At 42.9% G+C, this 21,725-nt stretch overlaps 1 protein-coding gene and 1 non-coding gene across 2 annotated transcripts; both read right to left on the reverse strand.

Annotated features, from left to right (window-relative positions):
* Positions 1–13,440: 13,440 nt before the first annotated feature.
* TOMM20 (translocase of outer mitochondrial membrane 20) lies at positions 13,441–21,515 on the reverse strand. The gene is made up of 5 exons (XM_041414122.1): positions 21,283–21,515; positions 16,189–16,235; positions 15,394–15,475; positions 14,968–15,110; positions 13,441–13,849 (listed from the first exon to the last, which is right to left on the reverse strand). The coding sequence occupies exons 1-5, from the start codon at positions 21,404–21,406 to the stop codon at positions 13,805–13,807; spliced, it is 441 nt and encodes a 146-aa protein (XP_041270056.1). The 5' UTR covers positions 21,407–21,515; the 3' UTR covers positions 13,441–13,804.
* Positions 20,303–20,437, reverse strand: LOC121341057. The gene has a single exon (XR_005953385.1). It is a non-coding gene; the product is annotated as a small nucleolar RNA SNORA14 (small nucleolar RNA).
* Positions 21,516–21,725: the final 210 nt, after the last annotated feature.

Below are 21,725 nucleotides of genomic sequence, written 5' to 3' on the forward strand. Positions count from 1 at the left end.
GCCAGCCCACACTGTGTCCACCGGCGTGAATGCCAGATTATGTGAGGACATGCCAGCAGAGCCCACATACCACTGCTGGACTATGAGCACTTCAGATATGACTCTGCTCAGGAGACTGAAATATAAACAGCAATTTCTGGGAGGAGTGGCTCCATACAAATACTCCCCCATCTTAGTCACAGGCTGAAATAAATAAATAAATAATCAAAGCCATATAATCTCCCAGTTGGCGTGCTCACAGTCATGTGACCAGTGCCAGCCCTCACCCCAAGGTGAAACATGGATCCAAAGACTGGGTCCCGGCTTTGCGGTGCTCCAATGGCACAAATGGGACAGGCAGCAGCCCCTAGCTGGGAAAGCACAGACTTCACCCACCTGGCAGACAGCAGAGCCCAGCTGCATGCCACCTGCTCCCAGCTCCATCATGCTTACATAAGGGAAATACTGAGGGGGCCAGGACACATTTAACCCAGAAATCCCCATGTGACCAAGTGGATCCAAAGTGAATCCATCCCACCCAAAACCACATCTGGGAAGCAAAGCAAACAAGGGCCACCGCACAGCAGGGACCCGAAGAGGCTGGGGAATAGGCCTAAGGAAGTAGTTTCCTTTTTCCCTGTGCTTTGGTGAATGGGAATAGCTATGCAGGGAGCCAAGAGGGCACACTGGGGCAGAATCAGTCTAGACTTGCTCTGCTTCTTGTCCTCCTTCCCGCAGCATCTGCTGCTGGCCCGTCAGAGGCAGGATAAAGAGCTAAGCAGACCTCACATCCTGCACAGCACAGCCATTTGTACTCCCCTGCCTGGTGAGTCTGGCCAAAGCTCCTGCGTGTGCATGAAAGATGATCCCAGCATTAAACATATTCCTCCTATTTGTCCAAACTAGAAATGGCTCATCAGCCTACAACATCACCAGGCTGTGTTAAAACATCTAAGTATAACCAGGAATGCAGCAGGGTGCAAGCATGGGTAAGCAACAATGAGACTGTATTTTAACAGGAACTATCCCAATGGGCTCTGAAAGCTACCTGAAGTGTATCTGCATGTTGCTAATTATATTTACTGGTGGTGGTTGGCATTTTTTTTTCAAGCTGAAGATGAGTCAGAAAAAGAAAAAAAGGTCCTTTATTGTTGTCGTAGCAGAAGGATGTCTCCTGAGGGTGTATGTAATGCACTACTGTCACGGCATGACAATGGAAAAACTGACTGCTGAGCCAACCAAACCCCCATAAATACCTAATGATATCTCTCTTGGCCCAGATTTTCTACAAGTCGGTGCCTGAACTGCATACAAAATGACAATCGATATGAACGGATCTCTTTTCTCAACAGAGCCAGAATTTAAGAGCCCAGCTGAGCATTATATTCCAGTTCATACAAAGACATCCTTTTAAAGGTCTGTCACAATAACTTAAAGGTGGTGATCCAGCAGAAAAACTGCTAGGCCTCCCCTCACGATCTCCCCCACGCTCCAGCCATGAGCACAAAGAACAGCTGGCCTCAGCGTACAGTGTTATTAATTACAACATGGTGACACAAACAATGAGTGCCTAGGTATGTTATTGGGTCTGCATTCATGTGGGAAAAGAACAACATTTTCTTCCTTTTCTCCTTCTTCTCCTCCTCCCAGCTTGAGTAGCTCTGCTACCTCGTGTACTCGGCTGGGGAGGCAGCCATGCCAAGCACCTGGCCCAATTACAGGTATGTGCACAGACACAGGGAGCCCGTTGTGAGAAAACCCAGCCTTAGCAAATTTCTCTGGCCATCGTCCAGCCTCTGCACATTGTGCAAGAGACTCTCCCTGGCCGCGGTTACATCAGTCACCACCACCTCCCTCAATGTCATGGCACGGGAAGCGGCTGCCAGGGGAGGGGGGGGTGGGGTTTCGAGAGAGAGAGTGAGAGTGAGAGAGAGGCAGTCGCTGTTTTTTGAAACAGGCTGTCCAAAAAACATTACAACACCCTTGCCGGTTTCCAGTGGGTTTGCTCAGTTCCTCCCTTCCCGTGAAGACCACACAGGCTTCGCGAGGGCGTTCCGCCCTGCCGCAGAAAGGCGGTCTCTGGGGCCCACCGCTCCCGGCAGCCGCTGCGCAGCAGCGTGATTCCCCCTGCTTCCTCCAGACACTCTCCCAATTTCCATCGAGGGCCACAACCAAACTCAAAAGCTGATGTTTTGATGGGTAAGGGGGGGATACATAAGCATTTTCTTTTCTTTCTTTTTTTTATGTTTTTTTTTCCCAGAGGGGGATTTTTCATGCTGCTCTGCCCTCAGCAGAAGGGGGAGGCAGGGCTGGAAGTCGGAGCATTGGAAGCCCCTCACAGTTCCACTCGCTCCTCTCACCTGCCTCTCCTCTGCCTGCTCCAGTCCTTCACACCCTGCCGGCCATGCACAGGCACAGGGGCTGCCCAAGGCAACCCTCGGGACACCGGGACTCCCTGCTTCCCAAGGCGGCAGCAGGTCACAGGGGCCCAGGCTGGGACTGCCAGCGCAGGCGGGCTGGAGCACCACGGCCGTCAGCCAGATCCCACTCTTGGCTACTGCCAAGGGTAAATTTAGAATGATCCTCCCAGCAGTGACTGGGAACCTGGTCTTTGCAAGGGCTCAGAGCAGACCCTGGACAAGGGATGGCACTTCAAAACAGTCATCTGCGGCGTGGTGTAAGCAAAATCACCCTATAAAATAGAGCAAAACTGGCAAACATATTGCTCCTGGCATGAATGTACTTCCATATTGATTCAACACTTAAGAAGGCAGTGAATGAGAATGAGGATGTCCTTTCTTCAAACCCTCCAGCAAATTCACTTTCGCTTTTGGCAACCTGCTGTTTTCTCACCCCTCAGCTCCTTCACCCTGACCGCAGCAGCACCTTCCTCCACCGCCAAACCCTCTGTGCTGCCTCCCCTCGCTGCCTCCTCTGCTCAGCCTCTTGCCTGAAGTCCTCCTAGAGGAAGAGCTGAAATTTTTGCCTGACCGCACCGGCAAAAGCAGGGAGACATTGCTGAAGTCCACTGGAAAGCCATCACCCATGCGGGCAGCACAGCTGAGCCCCGGGCTGTGAACCTGCCCCTCAGCCCTGCCTCTCCTGGGACAGGAGCCCGTGCGGGCTGGCGAGCTGGCCAGATCAGGATAGCTTTTCTCCAGTCAGAGGCTCTGGAAGGATTATTTGACTTCAACATATCATATGACTTTGTTCTTAGAGTTACATTTTAACTGAGAAAGTTTAACAAGTATGACTTATGGGCTTCTAAAATTGGCAGCAGAAAAATGAGCTGAGGAAGTCATGGAAAAAAACCACAAGCGAGGCCATTCCATGTTATGCACAATTTCTGGGCTCTTTTTCCAATCTTCTGGTTTTTTTGGATGGTGGAAAATATTTTCCAGCTACACAGGCCTGGCTTCACTGAGTATGTATTTATGCCAAGTTTATAAAAAGCAGCTGCAGACATGGTTGAATGAAAGGATTACACTGCTGTCTGTCTTCCAGAAGGTGCTTCAGTTCACACCCTGTCCCATAGAGCAAGGCTCGCTTCTCAAATCTCCATGAATTTATGTAAGGAAGGACAAAATTTGAACCACACAATACAAACAGCTATGGCTGTGCATGCCAGTGGGCACACATGTGTGTACACACAGCTCTCTGGATAGCTGCTAGCAGTTCCTAGCCACTGCTAATGCTGGCTTGTAGCACTTCAAGTTTACCACCATTCCTCCAGCCTCTCCCCACCCTACAGCTTGGTCCATCTTCCATGAATACAAAAATGGGGAGAGGGCTTTCAGGGTCAAGACCCTGGTCTCAGTGTATTTCTGCTGCCTTCTTCATGCATACCTGCTCTCCAGCTGCTCCCAGTTAAATTCAGGCTTCACCAACCTCACGTATTTTCAGGCTGCCAGGCTTTAAGGCTAGGAGGGGTCGCTGTAAGCGTGGAGCCTGATCCCCTCTGCAGCACACAACACTGAATTTCAATCAGGAACCCAGGCAGCAGAGGCATAACCTTAATTTTCAGCCATGCCTTGTCACAGTCTTGGCCTGATACACCAGTCACAAGAGGAGAGTCACAAATAATTCTTCACTCTCCAAAACAGAATAGTTCCAGGGGGTGGGAGGAGGATACAAACTGAAAGCAGTTTGTACCTATAAAAAGGTAAGGTAGGTGGTAAGCTGCAGATCATGCATTACAGATCTGTATCCTGCTGTTTTTTCAGTCGAGTATGTTAGAATAACAGTACCGAGAACGACAGTGTTACATCAGGAATATCGGTCAAGACAATATTTCCTGGCAATTGTTTGAGAAATGCTTTTCTCACAGCTAATTTCTCCCAAGAGGCTGTGTTTTTCTCTGTTTTTAGAAGGAAAGTGATTAAGAAAGAAGGTTTTTAAACCTCTGCACTCTGCTGTGGGACAAAGTATTAAAGAAAGGAAAGAAGAAAGGAAAAAAGAAAAGAAAAAGGCACAACAGCTGTAATGTTCTATGAAATGATTTTGTTCTGTTCTCTTGCCGAGGTGGTGGGTGCAATCATCAGTTTGGCAGAGATAAATACAGGGAAAGCAAGCCCTTTTTCAGGAGCCGCAGCTGCAGGAGTGCCACATTGCCATCTAGCGACACGGGCCATGGAAGCCGAAGCAGCGGGGCTCCGCCGGCTCCCCGAGCCTCCTGCACCGGTGCCCCCGCTGGCCAACACACCGGGACATGGGACCCCCTTTCCTTCTCGTGATTTATAGCCAAGCTTGAAACCTGCAAAACTGCTTGATCTATAAAAGACAGGTGTAGGAAGGCAAGGGGAAAAGGGAAAAAATCCACCGTAAATAAGTTTAAGATGAACTTGGCTTTGCTAGGAAAAGCTGGTTTTTACACTGAGGCCCAAACAGATTCTCTGCCCTTCCATTGCTGCTGCTACTGCTGCTGCTACTGCTGCTGCACACAAAGCTACCACAGCTTCACCGTCTTCTGCAGTTATCATATGGATGCCTGTGGCAAAATGATGGGCTGGCAGAAACAGTCAGCACTACCTTGTCCCATGGAGACAGGTCTGATTCTGGACCTGATGCCCTGCTCCCAGTCATGTTGGACCAAACAGCTGTGTGCCCTGATGCTATCTGCAGTGCCAACCCTGAAAATTTGACTCCACTATGTACACCTGCATTTGTATTCTGAAAAGAATACATATGCTAACCTTTCAACCCTTTAAAAAAGAAAACCCCAAGTGCTAAGCCCTTTAGACAGCAAAAGGCAGGCACTCAGTCTTCAGAAGATGCCCAGCAAAGGGCAGTGTACAAATTCTTTTGTATGATCTTCACACAGCAAGTTAAAAAATAAAAAGAGCTTTGGTGTATGAGAATTATGACATTCACTAAAAGCTGTTAAATTGAAAGATACTGGCTACAGCCGACTTACATTTACCCAGAAAACAAAAACACTCTCGGTGCCTAAACTCTGCCAGAAGACACCATCATTTTGGGAAACAATGAAATAAGCCTTGCATCAGGTATCCAAGACTGCCCACAAAGCTCTGCTTCATGGCATCTGTTCTTCCCACTGAAATAAATGAGCAGTCTCACACCTTACAGGCATTGAAAGGTGATTAGCAGCAGACTGTATTGGCTCCGGGGCAAAGGATGATGTGTCTAGCTAATAATTAACTCTGTGTCTTTGGTCCCTGATTCCAGTGAAGCTTCACAATAGCACAGCTACACTGCATCTGCAGGCATGTCACAAAGTATGATATTCTTTGATATTACCAAAAAATAATGTGGTCTTCCAAGAAAAAAGGAAAATGCACTTAAGTTCCCCCAAATGAAGATAATCAATACTGCTCCAGAGAACTACTCTTTCAGCAGCATGTTTTCAAAAACCCAGTGATAGTCTCTACAAATTCTTTGGTGACTACGTATACTATGAGGACCTACAAATACTTTGAATTTACAAAACCACTTCTGCATCAATTAATTACAAAGTTTGTGGTGTCACTCCCTGAGACCCACATCACCTGCAACATCATCAGGAGCTGGGCAGGCAGAATTTGAATACTCAGATTTTAAAAAAGGAAAGGCCATGAAGATTCCTGAGTCTGAGCCATTGCTGATTCTGTCAGACTGCAATCTGTTTCTTTTTTTCTTTAAAATCAGGGTGAGATCACTGTTTTTCTTGAAAGTGTGCTGCCCAAGGTAGGAGATACCTATCTTTGAAAAGATCTAAAGTCTAATGACAAAGAGGCCTGCTGAAGATCTTCAAGGGCAATGCAGCAGAGAAAACACTGCTCCCAACTGGTCCTAACACCATTCTGGAAACAATCAAAATAAGAGACGGATTCTACAAAGGAGTCAACTTTTTTTCCTTGCTTCCCATTTTATGACCAAAACCGTGGGTAGAACACTGCCCCAGTATCAATACATTCCATCTCAGGGGATGTGTTCCCTTTAGAAAATCAACATAACTTATGAGCACTTAACTTTCATAGTTGCCCAGAGAAGCCAAGGTGCCCAAGTGGTGCTCAAGCTTAGTGCTCAAGCTCCCACTAAGAACCAGACAGTCCACTGATTCTTGAGGGTGGCAGGGCACACCAGTCTCATCATCTGACTTCCTGAACACATGGTTACCACATAACCTGCCAGGCATGTCCTCCTCTGCTTTCTGGAAACCAGCTCCAAATTAGAAAAAGGAGGATAGAGCCAACAGAACTGCTTTAACCACCAAGACTTGGAGGATCAAAAGCATGTTTTAGAAGGCTGCATTGTTTTTAAGGATGGGGCAGCTGTCCAAAACTGGGCTACAGCTTTCTCTCTGTAAAGTACCTCTCCAGTTTGCAACTGTTTTATCAGGCTGTCAAGCATTCACATTTGCAATCCAGCATCTAAGATGGACACTGACTCACTGCATTGCCTTCTAGGCTGTTTCGCTTATTTATGCCTGCTTCAATACCTATGACCCAGCTTTCCTATTTGCATCATGATATCACTGAATTTTGGGCACTACAGTTTGGGCTGATTACAATGTTTTGACAGAACAGAGTTCCCTTTAAAGTTGCTGTCCAACAGCAAGCTAGATTTCTGAAAGATTGCTTCTTACATTTTCAGTGCAGAAGGTATTTAAACTGCAGGACTGCCAGCAGAGCAATTAATCCAGTGCTCGATAGCTCGTTATTGCTTTCAGTTGGGGGGGAAGTTGTGTCTCAAATCTATTCCCTTATAGAGCCTTTAATACTTCTTTCTTTTGGTAGGTTTAATTATTTATAAGCAGATCTATGGTTGGTTGAAGTCTAATTTTTCCTGATTACACTAGTAACTAGCACCGATTAGCCAACTAGTCTAAAATTAATGTGATCTAGAAAACAAGCAAGCTTCAGAGCTTCAAACAAAATTCAGATAAAACACCTGCCCAATTACTACCAAAACAATCATACTATCCTAAACCTTACCTCTCCCTTCCTGTGTCACTGTCCCAGTGTCCTGCTCTTGACTGCTTAGGTTTCCATGAGGAAAGGACCATGCAGAGTAAGTCCATCAGGACTGCAGGCTGTGAGTTTGCAGAAGCAGAGACTTCATCTTGACAGACTCTTCAGAGTGCCACACACATCTGTGCTGATACAGAAGTAATAATAATTTCATGCTAAGAATTCTGCCAGTGCCAATGGCCAATAAATAACATCCCTACAAAGAAGTAAAAAAGGGTTCTTAGTTGTTTCAGACAACTTCTAACAAGCCAAGGAACCTGATGTTAAAGCTCAAACCTTTAATGGAGAGATAAAAACAAATGAAACATAAACCAAATAGCAACACCTCATGGTTATGCAAATTCAGGTGTCATTATAGTAAACACTCTGAAGTCAATAAATATGGAGGCTGTAACCTGGGGTCAGATGGGGCTTCCCTTCTTTATATAGGCAAAAACTTCCACCTCCTCAGTGCTGGGAGCTGGCAGTCTTCCTCACGGTAACTTACAGGACCAGGCCGTATTCTACCAGGTCAATGTGTGGTGAAAGTAAATCTTCATCAAAACCAGACTCTTCCCACCAGTAATGAAATACTGCTATGAATTGATTAGGTGTGTACTATCAATTAAAAACAAGGGAGAGTTTCTCCAAGAACATGCTTGCTCAAGAATCCCTTTTCTTCATTTCTCCATTTAATTAGTCACTGCATTATAACTCACAAATTCATGCAATAATCATTGTAATTTTAATCATCAAAGCTGAATGTACATTATTTCTCGTTAAATAATATTAAATACAACAAGAGATGCTAACCAGCTAATGTTTCAGAGCTCCAGGGAAATGCTCTTTTACATACATGCCAAAACAGGCAAATACTGGTTTTTACAGCAAATTTCTGTATCTTCCAAGCCATGTTACAGGGTGTAACATGGCCATAGTGAGCTACTGAAAGAGAAGAAGCATGGTTTTCACACAATATCTTTTATTAAACAGCTTTCTCTAGATGTTGTCATGTGTTGAGCAGACTTTAAGAATTTCTTACTAACACATTGAATGTTTGGAAAAATGCTGATTGACAGCTGCAAGGGTGGAAAATTTCCATTTACTTGTATAGCATACATACACTTTACCCCCCCACAAACAAAGACCAGGAAGCAGAGAAAAAGCACTTTTGAGATGTAGGAGCAAAGATTCAGTTTTGAGCCAGGGTGCCACTACAATGCAAACAGCTGCCTCCAAGGCATGAGAGAGACAAAGTATGAGATCAGCTCACTTCAGGTCAGCTGCAGGATCACTACGGGGTGAGTATATTTGGTCAACATCAGCTGAAATTCAACCAGCATTGAAAATGCATCCTGTCACCAACCTATAATATCTTGTGTCTTTATTTTTTTGGCTGGCTCTCCTCACATGGCCCATCACAGGCAGAGTCCAACTCCAGGTAAAGTCTCAAGATGCAGATTTCACTGCTACCCCTCCTGCAGTTAACCGCGAAAGATGCATTCCTTTCACTCCAGCCAGCAAAGCTCACCCAGAATAATCACAGCTGGGCAGGGGAAAACTTCTCTTGCATGTCTAGCAATCAGATGTGGTTGCATTTTGTTGCAGAATTTAAGTTGTACAATGCAGCTGGCTTATCTATTTACCTAGTTTGTATTGAGGGATGGAGAGAAAGAGGGAAATCCTCCTAATCATGACATCACAATTTAAACACACAGGATTTAAAAAGCCAAAATTAGGTATTATCAGTAGAAACACATTCCACTGCTGCTCCACTGAGCCTGTCTTATACACCGTACCAAATCTGTCTGGACAAAATGCTGCATTGCATCACCTCACCAGACAGGAAGAGTCTGAAAATTAGGATTTTGCAGGGTGAGCTTGCACAAAATGTGTGTGCAATACTGCCCTCTGCTGTTTAGATTAAGACCTGCTCAAGTAAATGACTGTGTGACCAAATCAGTTTTTAGCTGTAAGGGTCCAACATGCAAAGAGGCAGAACCGTCTGACTTAATCTGTTTTCTGCCTCCATACACACTAGAAATTTCATACACAAAAGCCACTCACAGCTGCCTTGCAGCATGGACCATCCCAAGAGATCCACAGGCTGCAGCAACACTGCGCCAGCTGCAACACTCACTGTTAAGCAACTTTCCCACCATGGGTGTCTACCCTCTCATCCCAAAGATGAATTGAGGATATCTGAGGGTCCAAGGGAAATAATGAAATTGTGGGTGAGCACTGCAGAACACCCATATGTGAACCTGCTAAAGACAGACCTGACCTTTCTGAAGCAGGAAGAGGAAATGTGTGCCTGGAGTCAAAAGCTTATAGCACAGAGGCCTTTAAGAGTTAAGGACTATTAAGTTACAGGAATGATTGGAAAGCAGGGTAGTGAGCTTATCACAAGATCTCCAGTAAATATGCTTTAAAACTAGCCCCTACTGCAGGGAAAGAAGAGAGAACCTGGATTTTCTTTTCAAGAACACATGGAAGCCATTGTACTTCGAAAAAGCTGCCCATTATCTAGTGCCAGCATGTTGGACAGTTTGGTCCAAAAAAATAACACAGAAGGGCCACCTGTTTTCTACAGCTTCACTCACACATTCATACACTGGATCTGGCAAACTCTGCCCTGTGAGAACAGCATTAGACATCCACATTTTCTTTGGGAAGTTCGAGTTTGGTACAAATGCAGAAAACAAGTCCTGTTACCCAGTCTAGTTCAGTTTCCGGAGGGCCTCTGATGAAAGCTAGCCCAGTCCTCATGAATTAAGCACAAGTTTCAGCTCTTTGCAACAGGCTTAGAGAATACTGTAAGCTATGCTGGTCAGTGTAAACACACAAACTAAAAACCAAACCAAAACTTGGGTACAACAGAAACCTTGAAGAATTTTTTTTTTCTTTTTACATCAGCCCTTTTTATGTCCATACATTTAAAAACACAGAAGCATGGGTGTGCAGCACAACATGCCTTTGAAACAATCACTAAAAGCACTTAGTGACCACTTCAAAGATTCCCTTGATGTTTAACTCATGTTAACTGTAACACAACAGTCATGTCGGGCCACTGTTCAGCCTAAGGGACTTTAAACACACCATCAACAGATGTACAAATGAAACTTTAGAAAGATTCTTCTGAGTGCATAAATAGCTGGAGCTTTACTTTGATGATGGCTGGCTGGCCTCCTACACAGCAGGGCTGGGACTTCTCCATTTTTCATGTTAAGGGCAACAATAATATTGTGTCAGCCCCCAAGGAAAGGAAATTAGTGCCAGATGATTCAGTGTGTGCCTGACCACTCTGGTTTTGGATTTGATTCCATTATCTAGAAAACTTAAATGTGAGACATCAAAGGTAGTCCTGCATGATAATGAAAATAGCTGGGTGGGGTTTTTCTATAAAAGCTGCCTAAGAAACTCATAACAGAGGAGGGAGGACTTCCCAACATAAAACTAACAGACCTCTCAGTTTCTTTATAAGAAATCCTTTTAGTGCTGAAAACAAGTGCCTTTTTCTTGGAGAAGCACAGAGGGGAAGATGGTTCTTTCTGGGAGAAGGACTAGTAGTTTAACCTGCAGTAAAGTAAGATTACAGATTTATTCTCCAGCAGCTGTGAACTCCATAGCAGCAAATCCACAACTGGAATTGTGGATTACTTCCACACTTTTTTCATTTGCACAAATGAAATGTACAGCACTATGCACAGCTAATGCAATGGCATTACTACTGCTGATGTAGAAACATCCATCATTACCATCAAGTTTCTGATAACTTGCACTTTGCTGGTGTCTGAAAGCAGTGTCTTTGCTTGAGTCTGAAACATCTGTGGACTGTGCGTGCTTAGCTACACCTCTGTCAGCCTGCTGCTCTTGGAGCAACAGCAAATTTGCATTCTAGACAATATCTTCCAAATCTTCACAATTGTACAATGTTAGCTTCACTGGGACATTTGGGGAGAAGAAAAAAATTCAAGTCTTGTTAAAAGGATTCAGCATTCATTAGTCCGAGGCACTCAAAATAGGTATCAGAGCTTGCTCTAGCTCTTACTAACTAGGTACTTCTGGGTTATCAGATATGAGAACAAATGTGCATTTAAGGCTACATTTAAACCTATGCTGTCTTCAATTTTGTTTGCATCTAACTTTGCAGGCTCAAGAAAATGAAAAACATTAGAGCAATATGTGTGTCTATGATGCTTATTACAGCAAATACCATTTATAGATATAATCAGACTGTAACCAAGCCTTCCATCAAAATCAGAATTGACACCCAGGTTTGCTGAAACACTGTTCAGGAGAGCTTTGCTGTAAGCTAAAATGTGAATTCAAATTGTCATCGTTATACCAAAGAGTGGAGAAAAATGCTCAGGTTTGACACAAGGGTGCTACTTTTGTCTTGTACTGTTTGGGTTTGTTTTTCAAGGCAGAAGGGAAGATTTATTCACCTTAAAACAATGTTAAAAGCTGAACTAAAAAGATAGGCTGAAGTTACCAGCAAAACAGAAGGTAAATATGCTAACAGTTCTGTCAGCATAACCTACAAATTCCTACTTTGTACTTTTAAGTTAGAACTCCTTCAAAAAGCCTCATTAAAATCAGAACCTTCTGTAATTTCACTGTATTTTTATTAAGTGCAAAATAACTTTGTCCCTGTAAAATAAATTAAAAGAGCACGCTGGCCATTGTCCCCAGAAGAATATGGCTGCTACATTTTACTTTTACCCTATGCTTCCTGAACAATTCAAGCACAAAGATTAAACTACATCCAGTTGTTTAAGATGTTTGTTGATACCAGCCACTAACTTCAGTATTTATCACATTACAGAAAATTTCAACAGCACCTCAAATCTTTCCAATATTTTCAAGGGTTTCAGGGGAAAATACCTATTCCATAGCAAACCATCTCAGCAGAATGACTCAGTAAGAGCCATTTCTATTCCCAAACCCAGATACTGACTGCTAGATCATCATCAACTATCTACTTAACCTCTCAAAAATCCTGTGAGGCAATTCCTGAACCACTGAAGAGAATCTGCCTTTGAAGAAACTTATACCAGGCTGAAATGAGACAGAGTTGGCTAGAGTGCTCTCAATGTATCTCACTTCTACAAGATTATGCCACCTAATACCTTACTCTAGCAGTATCATTAGTACTGTCAGCTGGTCTGAAAGACACCTCAAAGCATTCTCCTAAAGTTAAAAATCAGCCACTGTGCCAAAAGATAAAGCTATGTTTTTAATTGTTTCTTCTGCCACCTGAGTGCTGACAGCACAAACCCAGAGAACAGCAGAAGCCAGTCTGTTTTGACACTTAGAAAATCCTACCCATTAAAAACTTCCTTTCATAAGTACCCTTCTCCTACTCACTTGAGCCTGCTGTATATTATCTGTCTTCCTTTTATTGGCAAAGGAAAATTCACCACACCATACTGAAATTGTACATCTAATTCCATTAGCTTTTGCTATTTATCCATGGGATATAATTGTCTTACCTTAGTGTAATTTTTTTAAGGCAAATGCCTTTAAAAGACTGTTAACAACCATTTGCCGTGGTCTTGAAGACTACAGACTGAAATGTCAATTGTCTATCCTGCAACATTTTAAGCTTTCCAAAAAACCCCAACCTTAGTGCTCTTAAAATGTGCCCAGGTTCTATTCCAAACAGCTTTGTTTCAGACGCCTGTATTAACAGAGCTTTCAAGTTTGCCAGCAATTTCAAATTGATCATTTTACATATTTTTCTTCCTGACAGAAATGGATTCGTCATTCTTTCTGCAGCCAGTCATCTCTTACCATTGTGATCTGCATCTCCTTTTAAGGTGGTATGTTACATGTTAAATGATCATCTATTTATTTTCTCAGGAAATTACACAAAGTTTCAAACTTCATGAAAAATATTGGAAGACCAGCCGTAACATTAAAAATAAATTTTAATGTTGTAATTTTTAGATTGTTTGCTCTGACACCCAAATATTCTGAATTTTAAAGTAGTACTATAGGGACACACAAGTGCAGATAAATCTTTATTGCCATAACTTCGTCTTTTCAAAAATGAGCATTGGGTTTTTAATAGGTTGTAGTTTTATGTCTGTATATGTACAACATTACAACTGCGTATTTTAATAATAATGAAGTTAGTGATACTTTGATAACTCAACATAGTGTATTTATAAAATGAATTCTTATCAAAATACACTTTTCACTGGGATAATAAATAAAATCCTGCGAAACCCACCTACACAAAGTTAATTTTAACTCTGGTAGAACCCGATGTGGTACACAGTCCATTAACTACTATGTTTGCCCCTTTATCCCCCTACTGATGCTCATCTTCTGGGGTAAGAAAACTTTTTTCCCCCTGTTGTGGTGTGACCTCATTCAACATCATCTTCAGCCAAGCACTGTGCATTTACAATTCTCTGTAAGAAGGAGAAAAACTCATTCACAATTACATAAAATTGACAGTAGGCAATTGATTATCAAGCAATGTAATTTTACACTGAACATTAAGCAGTGTAATTACTGAACAAACTGATTAAAGTTAAAAATGGCAATCTATTTGAATAAAGTTTTGAAGTCAGTTCCACAGAAATTACAAACAGTAATGAAGCCAAAGTCAGATAAACAATATTCTATCAACCTCGAGTGATGACCTCTGTGTGGTTTCTGGCACTGTTCTCTTAGGAAACATTTTTGTTCAATCATTTCCCCAACTCTTACATCTTGCATACCTGACACTTGCCAGTGTTACCACTGAGTACACGGACCTTTACCTGAAATGTAACCATGCCTGAGCTGTAAGAAGAGCCAACTGATACCCAGCACTGAGTCTCTGCTTTATGTCAGGGGCACTGTAGGGAGTCCCCTTGTACTTCCAAGAACATAAAACACGTCATTTATTTCACAGACTCACCTTCAGGCACATTAACAACATCACCCACTCTGTACTCAGACTGAAACAGGAGGGCATTTTATACACAGAGCTAGTAATGTTTTATCATCAGGGAAACTCCCAAGCTTCCAAAATTGTCATGGGCTCTGGTGCTAGTTAACATCTTGTGTCTAAAGCTGTCCCCAGAAGCGAAAGGGTAGCAAAAGCAACAGATTCATTTTGATGAGCTTCCATAGCACTTACATACACTTGTAGAAACGTAAATTTTAAAAATCCCTCTCAAGACCCAGTGCAACAAAATTACTGTTTTTCCAATCCCCCCCAACTTGTATTTGGGAAACACTGGATCCACTTACAGTACCAGAGCTGTGGTCACATGCCTCTACTTCAAAAGCTTAGCATACCCTATACACAAGAGAAGTTTTGTATTTCTGTTTTATCCTGGGCCCTATTAATGCTACATGATGATTTTCCTATTCACTTTTTAACAACTCAGGTGAAAAAAAAAAAGCTTCTTTTAATCTAACTGAACATATAAAAAAACTAACAGATTACAAAACCTGATACTCAAGACTAGTAATAAAGTGGATAAAGTAAGTACTTAAATTTTTTCCAAACCAGACCAACAGGGAATGTTTCACATACCTGGCTTATTGTAGGGAGCTTAGTTAGAAGCATTTGAAACACTGGTGGTGGAAGAGTCTGCTGTAGAACTTGTAGTAGCTGCTGCGGCTGCCCACACACAGCAATGGCATTGGTCAAGTGATCAACACCTTTTTCATATTCACCTGTATGACAAATTAAATGTCTTGAAATCAACCATCTTCCACACTCTAACACATTTACATGAAACATACACCAAGAGTGGATTAAATTACGGTGAATCAATCCACACAAAGCTCTTCTCCTTCCTTGATCGACTTTCTGAATACATAAGGTTAGATACAAATAAGCAAATTTTCTTAGATGAATATGACTCCCCAGAATTTCTTGGTGTATAAAAATCATCTTCTAATAAAGGTAGAGAAAAATTACTTTACAACTTACCCTTTGGAAAAAAAATATTATTACCTTGAGCTAGTAATTCCTCTCCAAGCTGAATCTCCTCAAGAAAAAACTTCTGAACTGCTTCAGCATCTTTCAGATCAGGCAACTATAAACACAGAGAGTAAAAGTTAAATCAGCCCTTAAACACCAGCTAATAAAAAGTCAGCAGAAAATATTCTCAGTTGAAACTAAACATGCACAAAACCCTATTGTTACACTGACACTGGCAAAAAAACAAGTGTCACCACTAAGTTAAACGTATTCAGAACGTTTTTGAAAATCAGATTCAGGTCTTATAACACTACATCACAAATCTGTAGAGAGAGCCTGAAATACCTCTACTCAGTTTATTAAGTACACCATTTAGGAGCAAATATAAATTCTAAGGGGCATTATGTTTATAACAACTGTATTTCTTGCAATTGTTTAAGAGAAATCTTGTATTTTCTTTCTGGGTCCATTGGTAATGTTGAAAAGGAAATAAAATACTTATTGCAAAACAACCTATCAAGTTCAGTTATAAGTGTATCCCATCAATAATTTTATGTGTGAAAAGTCCTTGTTCATATTACAAAGAGAGAAAACACCATCAAATCACACAGTGAATGTTGTACTTTCTTATGTAACTCCTCTGACACAAAAAAAAGGAACAACCATACAATTATTTCCAAGCATTAAAAAAACCTAAAGACTGCATATTTACAGAACTGTTTGTAATCCTGCAAATTTGTTTGTAAAACAAATCCTTAAACAAATTTTACAAATAATACAAGTGAAACATCTTTCAAAACAGCACTACATTATTGAACACAGTATTACCTTGGAAAGTCCTGCTCTCTCTTTGGCAAGCTTCTGTTTCTTCCTTCCTGTAAGAATAAAAACATCTTTTATTTTCAATTTGTAATTAAAAAGCCCTTCAGCTTATAGTCTGAAACCATGAACAAATCAAAGTCCTTTTCAAAAGAAGAAACTGATAATGTATTCCAAATACTAAAGATTGAACAGAAGACTGCAGCCCACTCAGTGCAACAGAGCATCATTTAGAGGTCTAATGAGGGCTGGCAGTAGCAGCAGCCCAAAATGGGAATTCTTCTCCTGAGGGCTACAGCAAAAACCAGCCGTGCAGGGCAGCACAGCAGCACAGCACAAACAAAGAGAATTAGAATAATACAGGAATTATCCACGTGACTTCTAACAATGAGCCACAGAAGAATTGTCTGTAAGTCAAACTATCTAGTTTTGAAGTGCATGGTGCACCACCAAGGAAGGGGAACTTCAGCAGGCCACAGCAGATACACACAGTGCACTTTCTCAGCTCCTTTATAGCAAAGACTTGGGAACTAGTTAATAAATGGCAGCGTCTCACTATCCCTCAGCAGGAGCAATACTAAAGCATACATTTCTGAAACCTGAGGAAAGCAAACATTTACAGATGGAACAAACATTTACAGATTTAACTGCCTACCGAAAGGCAAAAAGTTGGTCTGCTACATGAAGTTGTACCACTTCAGCAAAACGAATGGAATTAAAATTAAAGTTGCTTTTAATTCAGCTAGGCAGGTATAAAGATATCTTTATAGTAGCAGTTCTTCATACAAGAAAGAATAATTATACTGGCAATTTCCTTGGAATCATAATTTATGTAAATCGTCAGTTCATCACCTGAAATAGTTACACCACCAAAACCTCTGAATACAGCCTATGGCTAAACTGTCCTTCTACTCTTTGGCTTCAGTGTCCGCTCAGAAAACTCCTGTACTGACAAAAAACAACTGTCACACAGCCCTGATTTTTCTTTTGATACAATTTTACAAGCTGGAAATACTTCCAAATATGATCAGCAGTTTTACATGGTAATTAAAAATTTTCAATTATCCACATGGTGAAGACAGTCAGGAATGCTATTCCCTAGTATAGTGATAACCTAACACGTGGCATTTACTGAGAAGATTGTGTTCTTTATAGCAAGGGAGTCCACAATCTAACTAGATGGAACTTTTACATTAATACACCATCTTAATAACAATTAGCACCTAGATTTCTACAACTAACTGATCTGTGTATGTTAATTTACACTATAGAAGGAAAAACATGCTGGATAGAACTGTAGTCTATTACAATTTAATAATTTTGGAGGTTTTCAATATTAAAGAATTTATTTTGAAAATCAGTGGTTCAATTAGCTCATTCCAACTTTTCAGAAGCAGTAATTTGCATAAAACTAAGTTGCACTAATAAGGAAACAAGTTTTGATAATAGATAAAATAGTAAAGATTAAATTTTTTTTTAAAATTAATATTTTAAATGTTTTACTATCAAAACAAGCCACATTGTAGCTGTAGTGCATTCAGCAAAAACACCAGAAAGAAATACAGAGAGTAAGAGCTTAACATTTGTAGAACATTTGAGGAGAAAATTGTGTTTTCTTGGTATGACTATGATACCTGCTTCTTAAAATATGATAAAAGGTATCATTCACCAGGTTAAGCATTCTGAAATAAAGAACAAAACAAAAGACAGGCTGGTAACTGGAACTAATGAAAGCTTTTGAGCATTGAACACAGATTTGAAATCATATACTTTAACCTGAAAATAGTGAAGGAATATAAAGAATCACAAAGATTTTAAATCTGAAAAATTATCTATGAAATCTTTCAAACCTGACTACTATGGAACTTTTCTTCTCTCTTAATACTTTTTTACAGACTCTTTGAAAGCTCACTAGCTAAAACAAGAAAAAAAATCCAAGTAACTCTAAAGGATATTTATGAATTCTTCCCATACTGGTTGGGAAGAAATACGACTTTCAAAGTATCTTTGAAATAACAACCAGAAGTTACATTTGTAGTATGACAAGCAAAAAAGCAATGGCTTTGAAGGGTAAAAAACGTCAAAAAACAAACAAACAAAAAAAGCCCCCCCTGAGTTTGTTTTCCCTCAGGGACCTCCTCGAAAATGAAACACTTCCTTCTATTCTAAAGAGATAATCCCATTTTGAAAAGGGAAAGGCAATCTTTTGTAGACTGCATGTTTATTAGCACAGAAATGCAGTGCATGCATCCAAAGCACAAAGCTACACTGCAGCTGTCACAGTGCAGGTCCTCCAGGCACAGCTCTTGTACAAGGGTACAGAAGAGAACCAAGGGATGAGTTGTCCTGCTGGCACGGGTTGCAAAGGCCCCTGAGCAGCCCCAGCACCTTCCCAACCAGTCCCCCAAAGGAGCAGAAAACCCAAAAAGCCATCTGCATTTTCAGCTCCCATCAGTGAAGTCTGCCTACTGCCCTCCTTTCACTCTGCTGTCCAGGCAGAAGGTGCTCTTGGGCAAAATTCAGCATAGTCAGAAATTCTGGCTGTCTCTGAACAGAGACATGTGTCTATATTTTAAAGCAGAGCACTTCTGTTTTAGTCATTCAAGTAGACATACCTGAATTATTTTATTGATAAAATACAGCCTGGGAAGCTCAGCAGCTACAGATGTTTATAGCTTTGCTACCTTTTGGTCCCAAGACCAAATATGGACATGCCCCCCAAACTAGCAAAGACCTAAAAAATAACCCAACAAAAAAGTCCACCCACAAAACCTGCTAAGTAAAATTAAAACATGTGGAAAATCCAAGTACAGTAGTTCCATAAGCCTTCCAGAAACTTCCAATAAATCTTTTCCCCAGAAACATAAATCTGGCCACCTCATTTTTATGACAGGCCTTTGCAATACAACAGGCAATTCACTGACATGTTAGGTTTCTTGTCCTTCCCGAATTCTGGTGACACTGCATCACAGAGGCTCAAAAAGGATCTTACCCCAAGAAGGTTGCTGGAAAAGATGTGCTGTAAAGGTGATTTCTGCAAGCTTTCCATCCCATACCCCACTATTGCACAACACATGGAGCACCTTTACAAAAAGAACTGCAGCTGGCTGCTGCACTGAACCTTTCCTGGTCAAGTATTTTGCAGCCCAAGCCTTCCTGTCGACCCAACAGTAAAAATCTGGGTATTACATACCCAGATCCCTGGCACCACCGCTGAAGCATCCATACTACCAAAACAACCAAACCAAATTAAACAAAGCCTTACAACTAAATGCAGGCCAGTGCATCACCTGCAATGACTTCAAGTCCTACAATGAAGACCCCCAAATGACAATTGTGACCTCCTACCAAACCAAAACGCATTTGTCTTCCACTTCAAAGTTAATGCCAACTCTTAATCAGAGCAGTTCTAAGGTTTATTCAGAACATGATTGGATACAGGCTCAGATTATGGAAACCTGGAATCCAAAAATAATTTTTGGTGCTTCTGCAAAAACCTTACATAATTTGGTGCTTCTCCTACTGCATGTTTGGCATCATGAAAACACCCCATGGCTGATTATGTTGCCAAAAATCGAGTTTGCTTGTGCAAATCAAGCACACACAGTTAACTGCACTAAATCATTCCCAATTAATGATTTGCACTGCAGGGAAATGAGGACTTGGAACACACACAAGAGGTATGTGCCCAAAATCCTACACAGGAGCGAGGGCCTGAAGCTGAAAGATTTGACAGACATCATTTGCTGTGGAGGAAATTCTGGAAAGAGGAATTAATGCACCGCTAAGCAAAACACTGGCCAGGCAAATTCAGTCCATGAAGGCAGAACCAAATCTGTTAAATTACATTTTAATGCTATCAGGTAAATACTCATTTCCAACCAGTCTGGTTATTGACTTTTCCATCCAGGAAACTGCTGATCACGTCATGTTTACTTGCCAGGAAAATTTACCTTAATGATAACTTCTTATCTTCAGATTAGTTACCAAAGGAATGATATACACATTATCCTGACAGAAATAATTCAGTATAAAAAGTATCACCTCATGATTCATTCGTGTTCCTTCAGTACTCATGCCTACATTTGCATTAAACCCTCACTGATTATTAAAACATTTGAATAAATGTTGAAGATGTGAAATAATGAAGAGCCATGGGAGAAGAGCTCCACATCTTGGATTAATCAACAGTTTTCTCTGGCATTCATTCTTATCCTGGAAGCCAGTGGCAGGGCTGCCAGGAGGGTTTAGAATGCAGCTGATGAAATACCTGAGAGCTGCCACCGACCCCTGCCTCACCACAGCAACAACTTCACTGTAAGAAATCACAGTTTTACCTGCTTGTGTTCCAAACACAAAAAAAAATAAGAAGTGTCTCCACGTAAATGTGGTGGCCACAATAGCACTGCTGAAGCTGTAGTAGAGCAAGACTGGACAAGAAAAAAGGTGGGGGGGAGGTGAATTTGAACCAAGCATGGACGGAAACCACAGGCTCCCCAACACCTCCAGCAAATGCTCTCCGATGGGATGAGCCTGTCTAGAACCTCCTGAACGGAGGCTGTAGTGATGTGGGGTCACTCTCTTCTGCCATGCCTGCAGTGAGAGCACCAGAGAAAATGGCCTTAAGCTGAGACATGGGGGATTCAGATGAGACATCAGAAAAAATCCCGTCCACCGTGGGGGGGGGCAGGCATTGGCCTGTGAAAGGAGGTGCTGGAGTGGCGATCCCTGCGGGCGCTCGAGAGGAAACTGTGTCTGGCCACACTGGTTAGCGCTGCAGGGGTGGCAGAGGCAGTGCTGGGCGGATGGCCGGCATTTCGAAGGCATCTCCCGGTTCTGGCGGTTCTGCGGCTGTGCCCGGCCCTGCTCCCGCCGAGGGGCGGGGGAGAGGCCGCAAAGCCGCGGGGGCCGCCGGGCCTGGCCCGGAGGGGGCGGGGGTCCCGGCCGGGCCCGGGGGCGGCGCTGCGGCGACAGCACGTGCTGCCTTCCCGCGCCCCGGCCGGGCGGGTGAGCGAGGGGGAGAAACGGGGGGATCACGGAGGGAAGCGCGCGGCGGCGGGACGGGACGGGAGGAAAGGGGAGGAGGCGCCCCGGGACACTCACGCTCCCGCAGCCGGTTCTTGAAATTGGGGTCGCTCCGCCTCTTGCGGTCGAAGTAGATGCAGTAGCCGATGAAGAGCGCCCCGCAGAGCCCCGCGGCGATGGCGCTGGTCCTGCCCACCATCATGGCGCCGCCGCCGCCCCGCGCCGCTCCTGCCGCGCGGCCCGCGCCGAGCTCCGCAGGCACCTTGGGGCGAGCGGGCACAGGGAAAGGACCCCTCCTCGCTTCCGCTCACGTCATCAGCCGGCGGCGGCACGGGGCGCCTCCCGCAGTGCCTGCGCCGAGGCCGGGCGCATGCGCGGGAGAAAGGGCGTGGCCGCAGCGCCGGCGTTTGGCGCCAAGCGCCGGGATCCCGGGAAAGAGCCTCGGAGCGCCACGGCCAGCTCTGATCCAACACCACCAGGTCAACTAGGCCGGGCACTCAGCGCCACGTCCGGGCTTCCCT

This window comes from Onychostruthus taczanowskii, unplaced genomic scaffold (genome assembly GCF_017590055.1).
Source record: "Onychostruthus taczanowskii isolate IOZ18803 unplaced genomic scaffold, ASM1759005v1 scaffold104, whole genome shotgun sequence".
Taxonomy (NCBI): domain Eukaryota; kingdom Metazoa; phylum Chordata; class Aves; order Passeriformes; family Passeridae; genus Onychostruthus; species Onychostruthus taczanowskii.